Raw genomic sequence first — 24,672 nt, 5'->3', positions numbered from 1 at the left:
TTAGCACATACCGGAAATTTATGTTCTCGCAACACCACCAGAATCGCTGCTCTGGTAGCAACAAAAGCAACATTTTATGACGAACATAAAAATGTGTCCAATAATTAAATTGTCCTCCCTTTCTCCAAGAAGTGGCAGTTCTCCCCGTCACACGCACTCATTCCACTTCAGAGGAATGACACATGACAAATTCAATGCTCGTATTAAATAGTTCTGCCGTTGTGCGTAGAAAGGGCCCAGATGTTTTTACGAGTATTAAATGTAGATAGAAACCAATTAGGAAGATTTATAAACATCCAGGAATGGAAGTGGTCCAGTTAGATGTCAAACAAGCTGCTCTGATATTTTGGGGAGAGCATTCTCGGAATTTTGGAGGATGCATATCCAACTATAGGTTGGTGCATTAAAAAAAAATACCAACTGTTTGTTGTAGCTATTAAGATCTTTCGATTCTATGTTGGTTAACGGCATGTAATTTTTTAATGTATTTTTTTTATTGTAATGTACCCGATAAAATGCATATCGGTAACTCGCTTGTTGGCTAAATGTTTCGTAACATGTAAGAAAAAAATCTCGTGATCAGATGCAGTGCTGAACTTTTATTGCACCTTTCTTTCATTCGGTGTCTCACAGGCATCCTCCTGCGGCTGGAAATTCCACTCGCACTTGAGAAATCAAGAAATGAAGGAAAGGCTTAAGCAAGTTTCTCATTATAATACAATTGAGTGTTTGAAGATTTTTTTTAAATTTAAATATCCCGAATTAAATTCTAAAAATAATTTTAAAATTAACGAAAAGGAAAGAAAAAAAAACAGCGGAAGAGAATGTCGCTCATTAAAAAAAAAAAAAAAAGTGACATGATTATAATTTACAGACGGAACTCTCCCTTCTTTTAATAGGAGTATCCCTATAAACCGACTAGCTTCGTTCGGCAAGATCTTCGTTTCTTACTTCTGGACATCTTCCTCACAGCCCATGATTTCAAAACACCAACTTTCGTAACCCCCTGAACTCCCTTCTTTCCCCATTAGTCACGTAACCAAAGCAACATAACTTTATTTATCGCTGTCCCTTTAATTCCTTGTAGGAATTTCTTGCAAGGAAAAGCATCTAACCTTCAACTCGCTCGAAATAAACATCAAGGAAATGTATGTGGAAATAAAACCTCAGAGAAATCCTATTCAAACAATAAAAAAATAAAATAAAATAGGAAATGCGGCTGTTAGGTCAGCCAATTGACGCAGGTTTATGAACACCAAGTTCAAGAATCTGTGGTCCCACTGCTTAAGAGCATGCGCAGTAGGTTTAAGATTCGTAATTCCTTAAAAAGAAAAAGAAAATCTAGTAGGTGATTTATATCACTCTTTTGCCTCCTGTCCCTTTAACTTACTCTGAGCATTTTATCGTCGGAGTTTACCCCAGACGGACAAGCAGTAAATGTACGCTCTTGAAGGTGCAGCAGACGATTACGATAAAGCTCCCATCTGATAAGACATTTCTGGCACCTCAGCAAGGAAAATTCAGACTTCTTACAGCTGTCTGTGGGATTAGCCAAGAAATTGTGAGCGAACAAAGCTGTTTTTATTCCGTCAGCGTCTGCAAGGTCTTTTTCTCCTTCCCCTCCAGCTTTAGATCGCAGTGTATGCCTAAAACGTTATTAATGGATGCAGAGCTAACTCTGCATTGCTACCAAATCGGATGTGAAAAAGAAAATTAGTGTAACATCTTTGAAGAAATGGTGATTTCATGTTCGAAAATTCTGATTATATGCTTTGAAAAAATCTTGCGTGTTTTAAGATTTTGTTAATAATCATTCTCTATTAGATTAAAAAAAAAAAACACGATATGATACGCAAGTTTATGACTATAATAGCAATATTCTCTGTGTGACAGTGGAACAATGTATAAATTCATCGTCTGCCTTTATGCAAATAAGCGTATAAAAAGGCAGACGAAAACTTATGTCTAAATAAAATTTCAGCCGTGTTGGGTAGTGGCTTCACGTTTACAACCATAAATGTTGTAAATTTGATATTCTTTTAAAACGTACTGCATTTGATGACTTCTGTACTCTACCGAAATATTAAAGAAGCCATTGCTTTACTTTCTTTCCGCGCATGCGCAAAGTTCAGTGAAGCGAAGCAAGTGTTTTGTTGCTTCAGAGGAGTAGTTACATGTTCTAGTGCAGTATAAATTCCAAATTGGGATTGCTGATTAATTATTTTATTGAGTCTAATGCATGCAAAGCTGGAGGTTTACATCCGTTCCTCGTCCGAAATAAAATACCTCGAGAACGGACACAATAACACAGATGGAAGATAAAATGGTGAGTGCGAGCGATTCCAGTTATTTTTATGATGGCAAGCGATGTGGTGGGAAGAGTGTCTGCGATCACAGGTTTTTGGGAAAGATGACTAGACGTGATATAGGATCATACTTCGTTTCTTATTATACTGATTAAGATTTAACATTTCCGATGACTCTTTGAATGCTCTGACGAAGTCAATGCAGGCCATTTTTTTGTATGCTGCTATAGCACCTGATGTTTTGTTTCGAATATACATGCAACCAGTTTTTTTTTTTTTTTTTTTAAAACACGTGCCTAATGACCGGCCTGTTTGTGACACAAACAGGCCGGTCAGGGTAGAAAGTTAATTTATGGGTAGAAAGCTAATTTAAGTTAACGTATTATGTTCGATATCCTGTCTGTTACAGACAAATATAATGGAGCGATACCCCTCTTTTATATTCTTGTTTTCTGTTTGTGGAGCCTCCTTTAAAACTTTGAAAAAAAATTATTATAAATATTTTTTGGAATGATAATACTAGTTTCTTCGCCGTAACCCTCCCCCCCCCTGCCCAGAAAGAAAAACAAGAATATAGAGGAACGGTATTGTTGTTCCCTTATATGCAGTCCGTTACGGACAAGATCTCCAAGATTCGTTAAACAGGTCTCCTTGACCTCCGAAATCTCCCATTCACCATTCAAAAAGCCAGGGGTATACAAGTTCACGTAGAATTTGCTATGGCACAAACAGACGGTCAGGAGTACGCATATCAGAACATATCAAGGACGTGGAGGGAAAAAGATTAGCAGAACATACGTAGGTTCTTTTTTTTACCTGGAAACTCAGGTTTTTCGTCCCCCAGAACAAATAACCGGCCCCGTGAATACACGCATAGGACACAACGGGAGGCACAGGGCTAACCACTTTATCTACCGTTAGATTCGAAACCGGTCGCGGTTTCGAATCGTAACGGGCCATTAGACCTAATACGTAATGGAAGAAGAAGAAATGAGACAACCGAGACAAAATATGAAGTGCTCTTGGCGTACAAAAATGGCCCAGCCTGACTCTGTAGTTTCTTTGTCAGAGCATTCAGAGTCATCGGAAATGCTTGTATACACATTCATGTAAACAGGTTTGATTGCACATCAGGTTTGTTTATCTTTTGCCAGCACGCACATCTCGGAATGCTCTTCACATCACGTTGCAAGCCGCCATAAATATCAATCGCGCACTCACCATCGTTAATCACGAACGGTATCAAGACCACAAATGTAATTTGTTCATGATACCGTTAATTGTTCATTTTATTTTATTTTTTAGTCTCCCGATGACTTGTACTACAAATCTAAACTCGCGTACTATTAGACTCAACAAAATTTGTCAAACACTCTCCAAGTGAATTTATACCCCGCTTAAAACGGTTAACATTACGTGTTTGATCCACATGTCAGTTTTTCTATTTAATTTCTCATTTCGGTGTGAATATCCACAGATCTGAAAGGAAGTGCCCACCATCTAATGAGGTAGCAGGATAGAAACGGTTCATAGTAAATAAGAAATACGCTTTTTAGATTTTTGTTTTTGACAGTATAAAAAAGTCTAGAGTAGAAAGTATGAGAGGTGTAAAGACCATATTTGCATTTCTGAATGGAACCGAAATAACAAAAATGACTTCACAATTTAAAACCACGGAACCGAATTCATCCCTAAATATGCTCGAGATCCCCATTCGATTGTGAAAGCCTCTTCTATTCGCCAGTAGAAAAGAGTGAAGTGATATTTTCGTTTTCTGCAGTAGTTCATAAACTTGTAGGATGAGTTCCCAAATCTTTGCATTGCGTTGAGAATTTAATCGACGCTTCCAACAATATCAGCGAGTTTTCTAGAGAAGGCCTAGCAATCGAAAAGAAAATAAACTGATCAATTCATCTTCATTCGCTCAGGGCTGAAAGGCTTCAAAGGAAAATTTTGAAGACTACATTTTTGTTTAATTTGTAATTTTGGCAGATATTATTTCTTACACGTTTTTCATTGCTTGAAATACAAAAACACACTGATTAAAAAAAAAAAAGTTATAAAGTTTGAAACGCGATGATAGGGGGACAAAAATTGATCTTTGCCTTTCAGATGTTTTGCACATCCAACCCTGTACACTCAAGTTTAGAAAAGAATCGAAAGTGGAACAATTTTCAGATTACGAACAATGCTTAAGTATATAAATATTACTGGGTAAAGAGTGAAAGTTTGGAAATAAGAATAAAATAGTCTGATAGGAAAAGACGATTGCCTCGGGACATGCAGGCAAGGATGAAAAGAGACGCTCGTGAAAAGAAGAAATAACTTCGTGGCTGGCAACTCGAGTATTCAAAAAAAAAAAAAAAATTAATTATAGGAAAAAGGTAGCTAACAACAAAAAAAAAAAGTATGGAAAGAAAGAATACAAAAAACAATGAAAATAGCAAAGCTGTTTATGGACTACAAATCATCTTAAGAACGCAGAAAAGTGACAAAAGAACTGACTATTGTTAAGCTGATGTCAAAGTGATGAATGTGTTGGATGTCTGAAGAAGTTTGCCGGCCGAGTTGACACAGTAGATAGCGTTCTCACTCTTCAACCGATTGATTGCTTCCGGGATCGAATCTCACACGAAGGCAAAGATGTCGGTGGAATACCTTCAGGAAGATTGATATTACCAGGTGCGAGTCCATACCGACCCTGCTTATTCAAGTGCTGATGAGGTTTGAAAATGTTCCATATTTGAAGTGTCTATATACTCGTACATAAAACTAAGGTCCATCTACGGTACTACAGGTTTATTTACGAGCTTTCGTGGGAGTCCAAAACGCTTGAAAAAAAAAAAAAGTAGAAAGACTTTAGGCGGAATACAAATTGATACGTTAACATTTTAGGTAGGAAACCATCAGAACTCTGAAACCTATTAAAAAGGCAGTTGGAGTAGATATTTGACCGAATGCTAAATGAGATATCCAATGATTGTGGTATGATAATATCAACAGAAAAATCAAAACCTATGGCCTTTAAAGAACAAGATCCAGCAAGAACTAAAATAGTAATAGATAACAAGATCTTAGAACAGGTGAATTCATTTAACTACTTAGGATGTATGATCACTTATGAAAATGAAAAAGATATTAACCTAAAAATTGCAAAATATTTAAAAATAACAGGTGTAATTAACTCTATATTTAAACCAAACCTAGTTCAAAAACAAACCAGACTAAAAGTATACAATACATTAGCCCTACTGGTCTTAATGTATGGAAGCGAAATCTGAACAATAAAACAAAAAGACAAACAAAGATTAATAACAGCTGAAAGGAAGTTTATCAGAAAAACTGATAAGTATACCCTATTTGATCACAAAAGAAACGAAGAAATTATGAAAGGATTAAACCAAGAACCAGTAATAGAAAAAATTAAAAAAAAATAAACATAAAAGGATGGAACATGTTCAAAGAATGAAAACAAAAAGATTACCAAAACAAGCCTTAAAGTACAAGCCATTAGGAAAAAGAAAACCAGGACGTCCTCTAAAGAGATTCAACGATGGCTTCTGAAGTCGGAACAGGCCATGCTAAGCCTAAATCCTTGATATGCATGATGATGATGCAATATTGCTTTAGCCGTATATTACTGAACAGCTATACTATTTTCAAAAATGGGATTCTTTTGTGCGCTTCCGATAATTTTCCTAACACGAAGTTCGCAGATGCTAAAGATTCTATATTTTTTTTAATTGCCATTGTTCTTCCTAGAGTTTGAAATTATTAATCGCATCCAAGCGCTATGTGAGTAAATACCGTCATTTTAAAGTTCTTAATATGGTGATAAGTTTATTCTATTTCTTAAAGTCTTGAGTTAACTTAGAGATGAGGAAGTGGTAGAAAGGATTCAGAGGCGAGCGATCAAGTTGGTGAGTGGTATAAGGAATGCTCCCCTATTGATAGATTGGGAGTTTGTGGATTGTAGAAGTTGGTGGATAGGCGGAGAAGAGGGAATGTGATTAGGGATCCTAGATACATTGGAAAAAAATAGGACACTTATGACTGAGGATGAAAGTTTAGCATGCGCATCCATCACATATGCCAGTCTTACAAAATGATTCTAAAACTTTCCAAGTGTGTGCGTGGTAAGGTTTACTATGCGCACACTTTACTAAGTATAAGTAAACAAATAGTAAATCAAATTGTTAGGCTGCATATTTTCATTAGGCCACTTCAAGTTGCCTTCAAATGTTTTTTACTTACTATTATAGATACAAAATAGATTGTTAATACAGTAATGCTCTTCTCACCTGACAAAATTCTTATTAATCAATCAGTCTTGCTCACTCTTGCAATACTTTTCTCAAGAATGAATTTCGTAAAACGCCCGTAAAATATGGGACGATCCCGTGGGACGTCTGGGATCCCTAAATATGATAGAAACATTTAAGTTGCTAAAAAATGTTGTTATAAGATTGATGCAGAGAAAATATTGCAGCAGTGAGATAGTGGTGGTCATCCTTGGAAATTAAGTAAGAGTATGGTTATCAAAAGGTGTGAGGACAAGATTTTTCGTTTGGAGAGTGGCGAATGAATGGAATGAGTTGCGTGAGTCAGTTGTGAGTGCTTCGTCTGTCAATGAGCTCAAGAGGAGGTATGATAGATATTGCGTGGATAGTTTGGGTCTCTTGCGATGAGTCTACTGACTCCATAGAGATACCCGTGTAATAAAAGTAATAACTTTTCTTTTAAATGTTTATTTAAAGTTTGCTTTCCAAAGTATCGAGATCAGAAGGTTCCACTTTTAAAATTTCTGCGTTTCCATTTATACAGTACACCTTTTCTACTTAGTGAGGCTTGTTTCTAAGACTTATAAGTGGTAAGGCGAGGAGAAAAGGGCTATGACCTCTTTCTGAACAAGGCGAAAAAATGCATTACTTTATAAACGATTTTTCCATGCCATTAACCAATGTTTACACTTTTTAAGAGATAAAATCCGTGTATGCTACGCCAATGAGGCCATTTCCACGTCTCAGGGGTTCCGTTTTCGCCACATTATTTACTCTCGAGATTTACGTAATACTTATGAATTTATGTAAGACGACACAAACAAGCGAAAACAAAATCAAAGTCCTGTTCTTTGCGTGTAAATATGGACAGGATTAAAACGAAATGAAATTGAAACAATACTGATTTTGCCAGTGAATTCTTCTGCTGATTTAAATTAAGACGTCATATGACTGACTGAAGATGGCGCTACCACTGCAGAATGATTAAATAAAGGAACAAAAAAGTCATCTTATGTAAATCAAGGTCGTTAAGTGAGTCACCCGAAATATTTATCTCCATCAGGAGCAGCTGACGATTCCTACCGTAATTTTAGCCGCTTACAGAATATTCTTAGCGTAATGAACAAAGAGAAACAGTTCGTTGTGGTTCCTATGGACATAAAAAACTGAAGGATTTATTTTCATAAATATAACAAGAAAAAATCGCCCAGATCCGGGGGGGGTACAAGACCCCCATATATTTTCCCCTCACATGTGTATATGTCAAAGAGCGTTTAATCTGAAATTCTCTTTTTGACCTTCCTTTGACTCAAAATTTAATTCCATTTTGGTAGTCGTAATAACTGGAAGTGAGACTAGGGGAAAAATTGTCTTTCTTCAGTACTTTAAGTTTTCTTACCTGCGAACGTAAAAAAAATATTCCTCGGAACTTTTAATGCTATAATTTCAATACGAAGCAGTTTTTATTTTTCTTTTTTAAATCAAGTTGAGCTGTCAGTCCAACATGTACAGACTTCCACAATTATTTTTAGATTATCCCCTCAAAGACTTTCATAATTCCAATGAATCAAAGATGCAATTCACCTACGGGCGGCATATTTCCATGTTGTTATCGTACTTCAAGCAATCAGAATAACTTTAATGAAATAAATTTGGATCCAAAATGATTCGGTGAACATGACTTCAAAGAACAATTAATGGAAACATGAAAACAATTGTTATATGATTCGATCACTGAATTCAGTAATCCATTCCATCTCATTAAATTTTATTGATTTGATTTTAGCTGAGATTAAATAATTTTATTTAATCTAAATATTATACTTCACTGCTAACACTGGATTTGCTGACCGCAAGCCTACGCTACCGAAATCAGTTAGAGCCTACTTATATTTCTACAGACAGGCAAACTACTTTATTATTTAGCCCTTATCAAGTGCGACCGAGAATTTTTGGATACTCCAACCCAAATGCAAGCAGATACTGATAACTCCTCCCATAAAAAATATTAAAAACAAATTATTCGCTAATGTAAACGATACTATTCTCCTTAAAGGATGTGGGGGGGGGGGGAGCGGAAGAGTGTATGAAGTTTTGTAGTCGTCCTCAGAGACAGACAATGAGCATCTTTGTTCTACAGGATTGAATCGGTTATCCGTATTGGAGAACTCTACTCGACCAAGTACCATTAATTAGCTTCTTCTAATTTTCTGGAATTCTAAACTATTAATGTTCCTTCACTCTGCTCAAGTCTTGAATTTTTATTATAAGTTTCCGGACAGGGAAGATGTTGGGTACATATGACATCAATAAAGCAGCATTTGATACAGGTGTTGTCAATTTATATTTAATACTAGGGACTCCTCCCCCTGGCGCCCAACTCCCCGTGTTCCGGACTGGTAGGCCGGTTCTCCTTGAATTCTGATGACTCGAATTTTGAAGACTCGACACTTAGGGTAGCCCCTGAGTTTCAAAATGTTTCAAATAACTTGACAAAAAACGTGATACACAAAAACGTTACATGAAAAGGCTTATCATTTTATATATGTAGGATAGATTTATCAAAATTAGGTGTTTAATTTAAACTTACAGATGGGATGAGCAAAGTGGAATTTTATAATTGGCGACGGCTGACAATTAGTTTACTGTTTCCGGTAATTGCTTAATACGATGCTGGCTACGGAAGTAATTAAGCAATTATTCGCTTCACGTAATTTAGATTAAAAAACAGCTAATGGTATTAAGTTACTGAGATTAATAACAGATTGCTGCTCTAATTATAAGAAAAGGTAAAAACGAAACAGGTCTGGAAATGATCGCGGATAGTCATTTAAAAAAGTCTACTCGTAGTCTTTTGTCTGTTAGCCCTTTTAAAAAAAAGGCACGATTAAGATTTAAATTGCCTCTATAGGAAGCCAGGCGCATCACTCCGTTGACTGCCGTAGATGCGTCAGAGCGTAAACACATTACTGTTACATGAGGAGTATTACTGTGGTAAGCTATAAAGGGCTCGCGCGAGCCCTTTGTTGAATTTTTCTCAAATTTGCGAGCCCCTTATTCTTCTTGTTTACTTTTATATTTTTTCAAAAAAAAAATTTTTTTTGAAACATTAAGCGGTACTCATACGGTAACCTAACAAAAATTAGTCTATTCGGCAGTGTATAAGATTATTTGGAATTATTGTTTCAACTCCTCTATAACGAATGCGTCCAAGTTTGAAAATAAAATAAGGGCATGCGCTATCTTTACCCTTCTCCCTTCTGGTAGCCAATCGTATGGTAAAACAAGTAGCCAATCAAATGTTTTATAAAAGGTTTCATTCTTATTATATTTTGATAGTTAAAAAATGTTTTTCTTATGTAAGATAAATTAACACAGTTGACTACTGTGTGCAAATATTTCATGTTTAGATCATGAAATATTTGTTTAAAAATGATAGCCTTGAGGTTGATTGTCCTCTCATACGTTTTGATTGGAATTTCTACATAAGCTGTATTAATAAAAGTTGTGTGAAATACGGCTTTTTTTTTTTTTTTTTTTTGCTTGACGATGTTAAAATTTCCATAGCTCAATAGGCAAAAATATATTTGTAAGCAGCAAGAATTTTTAAAAGGCGTTTTTATACAGCCAACTGTGCATGTAAAAAATGCAAAAGTAATTTTTGTGTCAAGGTTGCTGTTTCAACAAGGCTGTAACTATATTCCGATTTAAAGGAAAAGTTTACCAATCGTGGATGAATTTAGATAATCATGTGTTAGCACTCTTATCATACTTTACGCAAATCTGATCGGGATCAAGAACTCAATAGACACACTAGTTCTTGATCCCGATCAGATTTGTGTTAAGAACATCATCGAGATTTGGCTTGAACTACGAGCCAAATAGCAGGAACACGAGACAGAGTAATTCATTTAAGTTATTGCATTGATTACGTCATTTGAGTCATCCTGGATATTCTTCAATCGGATTGCGTACTCCATCTCGTTATTGCTTCTGCTCTTTTTGTTATTCCAGATGAAATCATAGAAGAGACTAAAGCTGTCTATCTTTAAGATTTTTATGAAAGAGAGTTTTTCTCATTTTATCCTTTAAGATGGGAGAAATTTTAGACCTTTTCCCGACACGCTATTGGTGGCTATCTTTATTTAGCGGATCCACAGATTTTCCTTAGTTTCAGAGGGATTTTATGTTGTCTAATTTCTGATTTTCTGTCATTTTAATGTTTAAGGTGTGTATTTTGATTTTTTATTTGTATTTTCAGACAATGAAGATGGCAGCCACCAGTTTAAGGTGTTCTAATATATATATATATATATATATATATATATATATATATATATATATTTATTTTATTTATTTTTTTTTAAATCTATCCCATAAGACAGATTGAATCCACAAATCTGATTTTATGTGTGTTTTACGTAAATATATAGTGGAATACTAATGACGCAAAATAATTTTGATTGAAGAGCTTCCATGGGGAAAAAAAAATCGAAATTTACAAGAAAATTAAAAACTGCTAGATTTGAAGTAAAAAAAAAAAAAAGTCGTTAGTTTTCTTGGCTTTCTTTATACAGCTTGCCTTAATATTCAATATTATAACACAGGATTAAATCAGAACTTGTGTATTCAACTTAGGGTATACAGAATAAGTAGAAAATGGGGGAAACACTAAAAACAGCTAAAGCAGGTGGCTGCGATCATGAAAAAAAAAAAAGTTTCTGAAAAATAGAATTAAATTGTAAAGTATATGCTGAACTTTAAAATAGCAGTAAAACAAATTAGAAATTAGAAAATCTGGAAATAAGTTGCGATTAATTTGTAACCCTCCGAGATCCGTCGATTAAAATAGGATGCCAGAAAGAAAAAAAATCCATCTAAAGGATAAGATAACGAGATTACTAGCCTAGCTCCCAAATATAATATTATGCAGCTCCAATTTGATAATTTCACATGGAATTACTGCTTGAGAACGAAAAATCACAAACGATCCAATGAATTTCATTTCCGGTTCTTGTTGACATATAATTGTTTACGTGTATTTCAACGTCTCATTGTTCGCACTCTCGATATACATTATTTTAACTATCATGCATGATAATTTACATCATTGAGAGAACTATTGAGTGTGTCGAAGTTATAGCGTAAGGCTTATGTATACAGTTCAAAAACTGAACGTGTCTATATAGAAATTACTTTGGCTTAATTGAAACCAAAATGAGAAATTTTATCGCAGATCCTAAAGAGGGGATGGTTAAATCGCATCTAACCAGAGATGGCTATTATAGTGTACAATTTCCACACTTCGCTAAATCTTTTGTTGACGCCCCTGCAAATGATTGTACAAAAACAATTGGAATTTATCGATTTTGTAAGAAATCGAAATAATTAATATTTCAGTAAATTTTACTAGTCAAAGTCTGAGATTAGACTAAGAAAATCCATCTAAATAGATGGGATGAATTTTGCAAAACACACCCAAAAAGGAAAAACATGAAATAGTGGATTGATGTACGTTTAACTTTTCTTCGGGGGAGGGGGGGGATAATGACAGTGACATTAAGTCTGATGCTATTAAGTTTGTAAAAATGAAATTCAAAATCTTCGATTTATTTCGTAACGATTATTACTGTTTTCATTTTAACCGAACTGTGGCTATTCGCTTTAAGAATTTAATTTTAAATTCTTTTATGAATTTTAATTTAAAACAGGCTTTCAGGAACTGGCAACATGACATCGCGCCTAATGGAAATAACTATTCGCATGTTTCTAGGAACGCATTATGTGATTAAGGAGTGTTAATGTTATACGATCCAAGGCATCAGGGACGACATTCGACATTTCTTTTTCATTAGCCAAGTATTTGAGTTTTAAATAAAATATCACTGTGGAAATAAATAAATAAATAAATAAATAAAGTAGGCTTTGGTCATTCTTTGTAGCGGAAAACTGTATTAATTAGGATTCATCAAGCGAGCTCAATTTTCCAGATTTTAGATTTCCCCTTCCCAAATGTTTCAAGTTACAAATCCTCTCAAACACTGTTACAATAAACACCTCTCCTCTAAGGAGATTCATTAAAAAAAGCCAAAACAATGATATTCGAATATCTTGGTTTTATAATATAAAAATGCTATTAATCTGTTGGTAACGACTATTAATAGTTATAGATATAAACTAATAATTAAGCAACAGATTAAACTAATTTTTTTGCTTTAAAAAGTCACCCAGTTTATCTCTGAGTTCCAAAATAAGCCACAAAAAAAAAAAAAAAAAAATTTATTTATATTTTTTTTTAACAAGATCACAGAATGGAATTAAAGATTAAAAGACCATTCTAAAAAAAGCGCCACCTAAGTAGCTAATGTAAGATAAAAGGTCAATAATTTCCTAATTTTTTAGAGCCAGCCTTTGTAGATGTTTTAATTCTTCGTCAACCAGATGACAGACTACATTTTTCAGAAGACTCATACTGGCGGTTATGTTCATGCCGAATCTCATCACCATCCTAGTCAAAAGGCTGGAACTATTCAAACATAGTGCATGGTGACCATTCTTTATGTTCTTCAGATGAACTGCTACAGAAAGAATTACAACATATTAATTCCACCTTTCTATCTAACGATTTTAAAGATTTTCTCATCAAAAGGACGTCTAACAGTTTTGGTATCTCTACTTCTTCAAATTCAGAAGAAATAACTCGCATTCCTATCCCTTATGTGCAAGGCATTAGTGAACGCATAACGAAAGTTTTGAAACCACCGAAGATTTTTGTTGCCTTTCGCCCCATCAGAAAATTTTCCACCTTTCTGTATTCTTCTAAGGAGAAGCTTCCACTTCTCAATTATCCAGGTGTCTACCAGATTCCTTGATCTTGTGGGTTGCCTTATTTCGGTCAAACAGAAAGACCTGTTTTTTTTCGGCTAGAAGAACGAGTCTTATATTAAATGCCATGAAATTGAACAGCGCAGTTGAGAAGCATGCTATCAACATTAAACAGAGTTCATTGGAACAAGACAAGAGTTCTTCACAAAAGTCGGTTCCTCATAGGACGGCTTTAAAGAAACGTGTGAAACTTTACTTCACAGACCACAGGATCGTTTATTCCCTTTGTGGGAGATAGGAAAGATTAGCTGATTTAAAAAGTACTAACTTTATATTGTCTAAATATATTTTTTTAAGTAATTAGGAAATTACTGACCTTTTATAGTTATCTACTTAGGTGGCGCTTTTTAGAATTGCCTGTTATAATAATGTTTAATTCCATTCTGTGATCTTGTCATGACGATGCATATGATACTTTAGCGAAAATTCTACGCTAATAAAGTTTTTTTTTATTTTATTACACGAGTTTCCTCCTGTGTTATAATTCTTTTCAATTCCATAAAATCCTTACAAAAAAAATAGTGGCAGTTTTTGCCAACATTTCTCATTACAGAGATCATCGGGGTTATAATTCGACCTTCTGAAAGGCGAATATTATCGATCAGCTACTGTTATTCGAACGAATACAACCTGATCATGGGAAGCGTTGAATAATGAAAGAAACGGATCAATAATATTCGACTTCCAGCAGGTCGAATTATAACTTCGAATCCCTCTAATGAGATTAGCGACCCGCTACAGTACTTGGTTTAAGACTCGTTACCGCGATTCTTGATAAATTCATTACCACCACAAGTATGTTTTCATTGCATCCTGAAGACGGCTGTTAAAGATGCCCATCTAAGTGCGAATATTTTTGGCCCTGATGAAAAAATGCACCAAGATCTGCAGTTCGGCAAACAAAGCTAATGCTCTTTCTTTTCTCGCAACTAAATGAGAATCATTTCGTCAACTCAACTAGCAAAATACTTCAATTTCATTGCAAAATTCATGAAAAAGATAGCGATAAGATCTGTCAGGTGTTGATCTTTCTGGAAAAAGTAGATATCCAGCTCAAGGGATTAAAAAAACAACAACAGTGAAATTGATTGTTTGTTAATTTATTTTATTTATTTATTCATAGAGTTTCTTCCCTTTTCTCCCCTGTCCCTATTGGGACGAGTTGAGTCCCCTCATGGGGGGGGGTTACGTATTTATGGCTGTAAATCCGTGTGTTCACGGGGCCGGTTTGCGGGATGAAAAACCCCAGATAAACTGGGAGAAAAACCCTGCTGTCCACGCCCAAGACCGGCTAACTTGACTATGGCTGAGGAAGATCCTTAAGCTCCTCACGTCGGCGACGGGAATCGAACCCAGGACATTCCTTCTCCAGGCATATGGTTGCGAAGCGCAAAGCCACTAAGCTAACCGTGCGGACTGTTTGTTAATACCACACACACTTAAAAATATTAAAGGCGAACACGTTGTTCAAGACCTAGAATTTAAGATCCAGGTTTGAATTCCTTCTTACTTAGGATACGTTTTGCCTTTCAAGTGAATGCAAGTCAAGTAAGATCTCGAAGAAAACTGATGCGCTTCAACAATCTAAATGAATCTTCGAAATACTTTAGCTCGTTTCCATCCACTGCTGAATACAGGGGCCTCCCCCATTTAACTTTCCATTTCCTTCTATCTTTCTTAGGTAATATCCACATCTCGTGTCAAACCTTATAGTTGTTCTTTGGCGACCTTTTCTTCTCTTGGTATCCACCACTTCGTCATCTCTCTAATTCTGTCTTTTTTTTCATTTTTTTTTAATGGAGTATTAGTCGTTGTCCATTTTTCACTTCCATAAGCGACCACTGGAATAATGCACATTAAATATACGCCTTCTTTTTAAGCATCCAGGCAAAATCTCTCGACAGATAATCTTTATACATTCAAAAGAATGCTTTGTTTCCTTGTGTGTCATATTTTTCCTTAATGAATTAAGTGATAGAGACCTGCACAAATTCAACAGTATTATCTATTAATTTTTAGCTCGATTTAGTCTGAATCTGTCATAAATTCTGTTTTAGTTATGTTAATTTTTAAACACTTTTTCTTATTTTTTTCTGTCGAGGTCTTTTAGCATTTTCTGAGCTACCTTTTAAATTTTAGCTAAGAATAGTCTCATCTGCGAAACTTAAATGATTTAGATTTCTTCGAGTGATGTTAATTCCATAATTTTGCTATGGTTTCTTCTTAAACACTTCTGTGGCAGAAAACAATTTGGATAACGCTGGATCTCCTCATCTCACTTCTCTCTCAATACCAAATTTCTTTCTCTGATGTTCTAGCACCACACTGGCGGTTGAGTTTTGTTATAATTTTCAATTCATCTGATATTTTGCTCGCATAGCTTCTTGTTTGTTATTTCTGACCGACATTAAATTGCATCAAATTCTGTCTAGCTAGGTTTGATTTATGTTTTTTAATGGGGCAAAGACATCAAAAGGTCATACTGAACCAGGACTAGGGTTCTAGCAGTGCATATAGTAAATGGTTAGCAGGACAATCTCAAATATCCATACCTTTGGCAGGAATCGAACCCGCAGCGTCTTGGTTGGAGAGCGGATACGCGAACCATTCTTCTAGCTAGAGTGAAGTTACTTCGGATTAAAACCGAACCGATTAAAACTATGAAGAAAGTTCTGAGGGAAGAAATACCGAATTACCGAAGGGGGGAAAACTGCATATGAGACAGACTAACTCATTTTCAGCTGAAAAACCCTTAAAGAAGATTCTTCTCGTCTTAGATACGATCCGAACACCGAATCTTTCCAACCAAAGGGCATTGTCGATACAGACCGAATTACAAAGGTTCGGTCGACAAGCAAACATACAAAAACGAAGCCTAAAAAAAGGTATTTTTTTTTATTCGTTTCTTTCTCAGGATGAAACCTTGGAAAGTAACGCTGATCTCTGCAGCATGTTTGTGAGAATCTTGCAGAGAGCAACTGACTGAATTTTCAGCAAAACTTGCAACCAAAATCGCCTTGTAAATGTAGATAAACATTTCTCCTTTTGTGTGTAGCAAGCCATGGAGCTGTACCTCTAAAAAAAAGGTAACTTCCTAACTGATCGAACTAGGAAAGTGAGCATCCATCCAGCCTTGCATGTACAACATGGGATTGCACGTTAAAGATTCTCTTTAAAACGCAAGCATATTCAGCACATCTTAACTGTTCGTCATATGCGCTTCTTTATGGATTTTCAGAAGCATTCTGCAGATAGCATCCGATTGCGAGGAGGGTTTGCACAGCCGACAGCTGCAGTGCAGACCGTTAATTGGACTGATGAATTTCATGAAAATAAAATACAAAAATCAACGGAAGAAACCTTATTTTTCATTATCCCGCGTAATAGTCCTATTAAAAATCAAATAGTCAAACCCCAGATCTTAATTATAGCAGTGTATACCAAAGATCACGGGTATGGCAAGCGCGGAGCAAGTTTCAAGCAACACTTAGCTATTGTTCTCCTGCAGCTAAATTCAGTTTCTTAGAGAGAAAAAAAAAAAACACTCGCTGTGATATGATTGACACTTGTGGTGATGAAATAAAAAAAATAAAAAATAAACTGACATATGTATTGACTATGACGACATGAGAAGGTTACTTCTACGAACGAAGATAGGAATTATTTCCTTTTACTGTATTACGCTGGGATATCTTGCGAGATAAAGCTCCTACAGTCATCAAACATGAGGTTGTTTTTTTTTAGGCAGTTGCTGCATTGGTTCCTTATTTTAATTTCCTTCCCGATTTCGGGAACTTCATTATTCCAAAGCTTCGTTGGCAGTAGAATCCCTCAGTTAGAGACAAAAATGGCAAGTTGAGGCGTTTTTTCGCAGTTCAGAAGAACGCCAAAGTTCACGTCATTCTATCTGCACATAAGGGAGTCTAAACACGTGTCGAGTATTTTTTAATGCCGTAGCGAGGCCTCTGGCAGTTAAAGGGTGGGGTTAATTCTTATAAGGCGATGTGCCAAAAGGTCACCTTTAACGTCTTGGTTTCCCATCCCCGTTTAGGACATTTACAGACCAAACTAAGAAATCTACATATTTAAGAAGGTAAAATGTATTTGGAGTTGACACGTGATTGAAAGTGGCATGAACTGGGGATTTAACACAACATTCATGGGCAAAAATATTTGCTACACATTATGCCAAAGAAGAATCGATATTATTTGCCACTCATTAAATATAAACTGGTATAATTTGCATTATTAGCCGAGACCCGTTTCTTAATTTTTAATCCAAACTTAACTTGTTTGGATTAAAAATGGAGTGTATTTCCCAGTTTCGATGAATTTAAATGGACTTGAAGCTAAATAATAATAAAAAAGAATTTTTTTTTTTTTTCCTTTGCTATTTTAACTGAAATAAGTTTCAAAACGTACACTGCCCTTTTGTTCCTAAACGGGTTAGTCTGAAATGGGTAGGAGTCGGGGTGCAGGAGGTAAACGTGTATTCCATTATTTGTTAAGTGGACCGCTGATAAGGTAACTAGGAAATGAGTCCGAGAAAGATGTATGGCAAACACACATATTGTGCTCTGTTTTGCCTTTTTTTTTTTTTTGTATTCTCCGCCTCCATTAACGGTTAAAATGGCAACTTTCCGCTATTTCAAGCTTTTCAATTAAAAGCCCTCATTTTATAAGCCCTTTCAATTAAGAAAAATCCTTGTAAAATGAGTGCTTTTATCAGCCAGAGCTGTTTAAAAAAAAAAAAAAGCAAAAAAGATCAGCTCTTAGTCTACAAACAAACAAATTAATTTCCGAGGACCGAGTTTGATGCTACGGAGACGATGGTGCAGAGTGACGAATTGAATGATCAAAAAGAGGAAGAAGTGTTAGAATTACAAGTCTACGTCTTACCCAACCCACGTCATTAGCAAGGTAAAACAGCATTTTTCTCATTCAAAAACAACCACTCCCAGTTTCGATTATGCTTTTTTCTTCTTACATAAATTGGCACGTGCACGAAATTTTTATATAAAAAAGTTCGTGTTCGTTGTGTTGTTTCTCCTCAAAACCAAGAGAAACATCAAGTGAAAAAAAAAGTTTCCAATCCATTTAATAACGATCGGATTCAGATTATTCAGCAGACAAGCGGTACGCTAAGGCTGCACTTTAAGCTGTAAGCGAGATCAATAAATAAAGTTGAACCAGGCATTGCTTTCGAGGAAAGCGATTTGAGTTTCTTTTAAGTAATGATTCCCAGTTGTGAGCATTTCCTTCGCTACTCCACTAGTTTGTAACTGAGGAAAGAGCCTCTGCTCTGTAGCTCAATCGGAATAGAAGTCCTTAGATTAGAAAGACGCGACTTCGAATTCCGAAAGAAAAAAAACTTTATCGGGATTTTAACTGAGGGTGAGGTGGCCAGTCTCATGCGGAGGAGGTGGAAGGATCTCCATCCCCGTGAACACACTTCAACAAACATACTCTTAGAGGGATGCAGCAGAGGATGGCAGGTCGGATGCATTAAATTGCCTAAACTCCACAGTGAGGGGATCTGAGTCTGTCTTGGATCACGGACGAGAAAGGAATGGAATGAGGAAGATTTGAAATGAAGAAATTTAAGAAAGGGGGACCGGCGTAGCACAGTAGCGCAGAAGTAACGCGCGGTTTTAGAAGTGTAAAATGTGCTTATCTATGAAACATTCAACTCAAAACCATACAAAGCATGATGACTGTTAATGTCTACATTAATGCTCCACAAATTTCAGCGCCCCCTGTTATCGGTCTTAGTTTCTGGAAATCCCTCGCCTGAATATGAGACCGAGTAATTCATTTTCAGTTGAAGAGCCCTTAAAACATTCTTCGCGTTCAACGTGGAATACAAACTTAGGTCGTGCCAACAAAAGCGCAGCATCGTTACAGAGTGAGCTACGGAAGTGTCCAAGGGACGAAGTCTTATCATCTCTTCTTGAAGGCACTAAATCTTCTGAATGTAGCGCCGATTGCTATATTCGAGGTAATTTCGCCTCATCATCTTTGTTCACCCTGTAGATAGGTTTCGATACCCAAGCAGTTAAGTTAAGAAAGCCATTCAGTGGGCTACTCCGTATCTCAGGTAGTCCTCCGCGACTTTATGCAAAGCTAGCCTTAAAGATGAGAGTTCATTCGGTAAAAGTAGTCTTTTAAACATATAAGATGTCTTCCAGTTTTACAGAAGTTGGCAAAGCAGGACGGCAAAATGCTAATTTATCAACTTTCGCTATAAAGCAAATCTCATCCTTAAGGACCGATGGTTTCTATATTTAGTGAATGACGGGGACTATTTGAAAGGACAATCTAAAATAAAAGGCATCGCCTGTTCGCGTAAAAAAGAAAAATAAAATAAAGAAAAAACTGACTTGTTTGGAGGTTATTGCTGAGGCAGAGTGTTAATTTTTTTGGTTTGTGTGCATAAATTATCTATGAAGAGAAGAAAATGTTAAATATAATTTTAAAAAATGCAGCACAGGACTGAAATATGATGATATACGCATTACGCCTCCCATAACTGAAACTGTTTCATACCAAAATGGATCTCAGTCCATAAAAACGAGAGGGCACCACCTATTGTTCGAATGGTGAACTTCTACTTTTCTTATTTCGTTATGATAGGAAAAAAAAAAAAAAAAAAAGATGGAGGTTTCTACTGAAACCAGATTCCGCATCCACTTCCAAACGTTTTGCATTTGGGTTCGATATGCGGCAATATTGAACGCGTTCACTTCCGGCCGTATTTCACAAGGGATGCGCATCAGGTGAGAAATCACGTCATTATATATGACGTATCTGCTGCATCAAACTAGCATATTTTATATACATACAGCATGCTAATTTCCCTTCCTGCGTAGAAAGTTAATATTTATAAACTATCTTGATGGAACCACAAGCCTGAAAGTAATTTTTTTTTATTTCAAGTAAAAAATGCTTTTGAGAATGAATTACGTAAATCTGACGGCTTCCCTACCTAGTGAACTAAATTCTATGTGAATATCTGATTATCTACGCATACAGAAGGAAAATCCTAATGAGTAGCTCCCTTGCTGCAGCGATATCAAAATAGCATAGTAGTGTATATATTCCAGTTGTGAACCGCTATAACGGCTTATTTTCTACAAGTTCAGTTTATAAAAAATAAATGTTGCTTTGAGGAAGGGAGGGGGGATGCGAACCGCGTGGAAGGAAAAATGTGCATGTGTCTATACCTATAAATACAAAGGGGAAAACTAATGGACAAAATTCTCTCTCTGTCACCGAAAATATACATTATGTCAAAACACACAATAGGCATGGTTACTTTCATAAAATACAAATAAATCTTATCTTGATTGCATTTTCACATGTTTCAGTGTCAAATTTCTTGGTATAATCAACTGGCTTCAACATGCACATGAGAAATTGACTATTATGAATAAGACCATATTGCCACCAATTGGTGAGAGTGATCATAAGGTCTCGAACTGAGAAGTGGCTAAATGTGTGGAATTTTCAATTAAGACAGGGTACATGTGGAATTACCGGGCTGGTAAGTATGAAGAGCATAGGGGATTGCTTGGATCAGTGCCATGGCATGTTAAACTGCAAGGGCTGGATGTTGATAATGCATGGGAAGGTTAAGGCGCGTTTGAGGGAGGTAATGGCTGATTGCATACCTAGAGTCCAGAGTTGGGATAAAAAAGTAGCAAGATGATCGAAAATTCTTAGAATGAATTTTCTTTCGAAAACTGACTAAAAGGCGTTGCACTATACATAGTGCTACAATATATATAATATATTATTATTATTGTTTTGTTATACGGTTTGAGAAAGGGTAGTTATTCGCTATACGTTTTCATTCTGGTGACGTAAAAAAACAAAGTGGAGATAAATGGTTAGCGTATCTGCTCCCAAGCCCGAGGGTTCGAATCCCTCCGTGGGCATATATGTTTGTCTTGAGGTGGAAGATGAATTTCATTGTCCGATGTAAGACCACTGCCCCGCCTATTGAAAACCTGAAGTGGCTTGAAAAACGTTCTATATTTGATTTCTAGAGCGGGGGTTTCCGGAGCTCCGCTCTAGAAAAATGTATATAAAATCAATAAAAATAGGGTGGAAATCCTTAACTTATCCATAGTACGAACGTGTGATAGATTTATAGAAGCCTTCTGTTGGTGGGACCACATAAAAAAAAAATGTACTCCGATAAGTGAATAAAATTATTCTTTTAAAACAATTTAAAACCCGCCAAAATATTTTTACCGGCCTGGTTGGCCGAGTGGGTAGCGTGTCCACTTTCCGACCAACAGGTTGCGGGTTCGAATCCCGCCGTGGGCGCGGATGTTTCTGATCGTCTTTAGGCAGGAGATGAACTTCATCGCTCGATAAAAGATCATCATCCTGCTTATTGAAGGCGTGAAGTGGTTTGGTGTCTAGAGCGGGGTAAGTAAAAAATAAACAAATAGAAAAAAAATCCTTAGCCAACCATGGTGCTAGAGTATTATAGATTTCCAACACTTTCGTAAGTGGGAGTTATAAAAACAATTGGTTTGCCAAGCGCTGAATCAAACAGGTGTAATCAGGCCACGCCCAGTTGAATCATGTGATCATATATTAGAATTCGACGATTTTCTCGCTCAATCAGTAAGGAATGCCTTAATAATCATGCCTGTTGGTCAAATCATACGCCAATGGTTCATGTCTCAATGAAAGTTCAAATAATCCATGCACATTTAATAATTTAAACGTATTACTCGAGTACAGAATTTCTTAATTATCGGTTACTTATAAGTCCTGTAACAGATTACTTTCCCTTCTACACAGAATTAGTTTCTCTGGAAAGCACACGTAACGATTTGTCGCGCTCATCTGATACGTAGACAGATTTGTCGCGTCCTGCTCCACCACCGACCGATACAAATTTGTTGGGTGCCCATCGTTAGCGTGTTAAGAATTAGTGCTCCAGGGGCAGTTATGATTACAAAAATCAAATGATGACTGGACGTTTGGCAATATTCAAGTGCAATGTTTAGACATACTCAAGTTGTTTGCAGCTGTAAACACGAAAGGGCTGCCTTTATCATATTCCACGTTTGATAGTAAAGGAGATCAAAGCAGCTAAGTCCGATGCCATTAGAAACATCAAGGTATGCATCCAATCGTTTCTAACACGAAATAATGTACTGAACACTATACTTTTTATTTTTATTATTCCTTCAGAAAAAAAAAAAAAAAAACTATTTCCATTTTCTCTGGAAATTATAGAAGACCAAGAAGTGCACTAAAATCCTCGGAGTTTTGAGGGGAGCTTTAGACTAGTCACCTGATAAAAATACGAACCGAAGGGCAGGAGAAAAAAAAACAAACAAACAGAAGTGAAATGAAATTAACTTTCTCCGAGGAATATCCTAACTTTAAAACGCTTCTCCCATTTCATAGCAGTTGCTACGATAGTTCGATAACCAACATAAGAACACCACCCTCTCCTCTTTCACATGTGCCTTGGCAGCTCAGAGCTGGTGACATATCTTCTCCTCCGAAACTAATTGTTCAATAACAATAATGAATAAGAGACTGGGTGTTGGTGCCTCTTTAAACTGCCAGCAAAGCAAGCCAATATTAAAGCATGTTTTGACCCACCAAAATCGATAACATTGCCGGTATTAAGGCGTCGCAATTAGAAGCTGCAGTTGCAATGGTTTGACGACCACAACTTATCAAGAGCCGCTTTATTATTTGATTTGTGTCGATAACGTGAATCATTAAATATTTGAAATTATGGACCGTTTGTATTTTATTATTTTCAAGCTACCTCAAATTGGCTTTGAGCATTAATGATTGAAGTAGGTTGGAAAACCACCGTCTAAAGAATTTGACTTTGAAGCTAAACAAGGACAAACAGCGCTGAACTATTATGACTAGGCATCGATTATGCAAGCTTCGATATAACCTGCGAAATCCCTGCGCACGCACACACACACAAGTGCAGGTGAAAGGAAATGAGAAAGAACTGAACTGAAACCCCCCCCCCTGTAAATCGGGGGGGGGGGATAATGCATTTGTAACGTTTGTTCATAAACAGATGTCTCCTTTCAGCAATAGGAATTATGATAAATGATGACACATAGACATCATAACTGATGTTTGGCATGTAGAAGTTACGTTTTACTTGTTTGCAAGTGAGAATTAGCAACAGTCTTATGAAGGACTGAATTGTTTGTTTTATGAATCTGTAATCTGAATTATATATATATATAAAAAAAAAAAATAAAAAAAAAAGTGAAGGGAAAAAACTTAGGAATACTCACTTCTCTAAATATATTTGCATATTGATTACTGAATACAAATTTGTAGAATAAAATTTCTGACATGATCGAAGTTCTGTCAGACTTACTTTCCTCCTGCTTTGTAGACTCTCATCAAAAATTGCAAAACAAAACAATCAAAGTGTTTTTAATGATCATCCGCTTTTGAACAGAACGTATCACTGCCATCTATGAAAAAAGCAGAAACCTCAAAGAGTTAAAAAAATAGAATTGTATATTGATGCCAGTCTATAACCGCCAGCAAAGCAAGCATTAGGTAAACACGTTTTTAAAACATGCTAAGATCAATGACATTAATGTTGTCAAAACTTTTACTCACTGGAGACAACGGTCTACTGACACTTGTTTGCCGGCCTGTCCACTTGGAATGTCCAGAAGAAGGACGCTTTGCACAACATAATGCAAAAAACGACAGCACTAAGAACAGAGATATTGCCAAAATTTTTGCTAACATGATCGGAAACGAGGACAGCACGTGAAGTCGGTTAGACGCACGGTTTCTAGCCGCTCAACACCTAACTTTACTGCTGTTGCTACAGCAAATAATTTGAGATCTGCTCCTATTTAACAAACTATACAGACGCTCCCGCCATCTCGTGGCATTAATAAGTAAAATAACTATAATATCGAGCTATTTCTTGATTCATTTTTAAAAAAAAAATCAAATAAGTCATCTTAACGATAGACTCACGTAATAAACGAAAGGAGTAGATAAATGTCTCACTGATAAATTGATATTCGTTCCCAAAATGTAATCTGGGATGCAAACCAAAGTGCATTTGAATATCTTTTATTACATCAGTGAAGGCCATCTGTTACCAAACATTTCCAAAAGTTAAAGAACTGAATACTAATACTTTCAGCGATAAATATAGTAACCTG

The 24,672-nt window shown here is 36.1% G+C and overlaps 1 protein-coding gene across 1 annotated transcript in view; it reads right to left on the bottom strand.

Moving 5' to 3' along the window:
- Positions 1-24,244, bottom strand: part of LOC150107783 (WAP four-disulfide core domain protein 1-like) — a 78,106-nt gene extending 53,862 nt beyond the window's left edge. The window contains exon 1 of the mRNA XM_090392187.1: positions 24,110-24,244. Within this exon, the coding sequence (XP_090248313.1) occupies positions 24,110-24,244 (135 nt within the window). The remainder of the gene's footprint in view (positions 1-24,109) is intronic.
- Positions 24,245-24,672: the final 428 nt, after the last annotated feature.

The sequence above is a fragment of the Typopeltis vanoorti genome, chromosome 4 (assembly GCF_054136105.1).
Source record: "Typopeltis vanoorti isolate ZY-2024b chromosome 4, IOZ_Tvanoo_1.0, whole genome shotgun sequence".
Lineage (NCBI taxonomy): Eukaryota > Metazoa > Arthropoda > Arachnida > Uropygi > Thelyphonidae > Typopeltis > Typopeltis vanoorti.
This window is presented reverse-complemented; position numbering and strand designations above follow the sequence as displayed.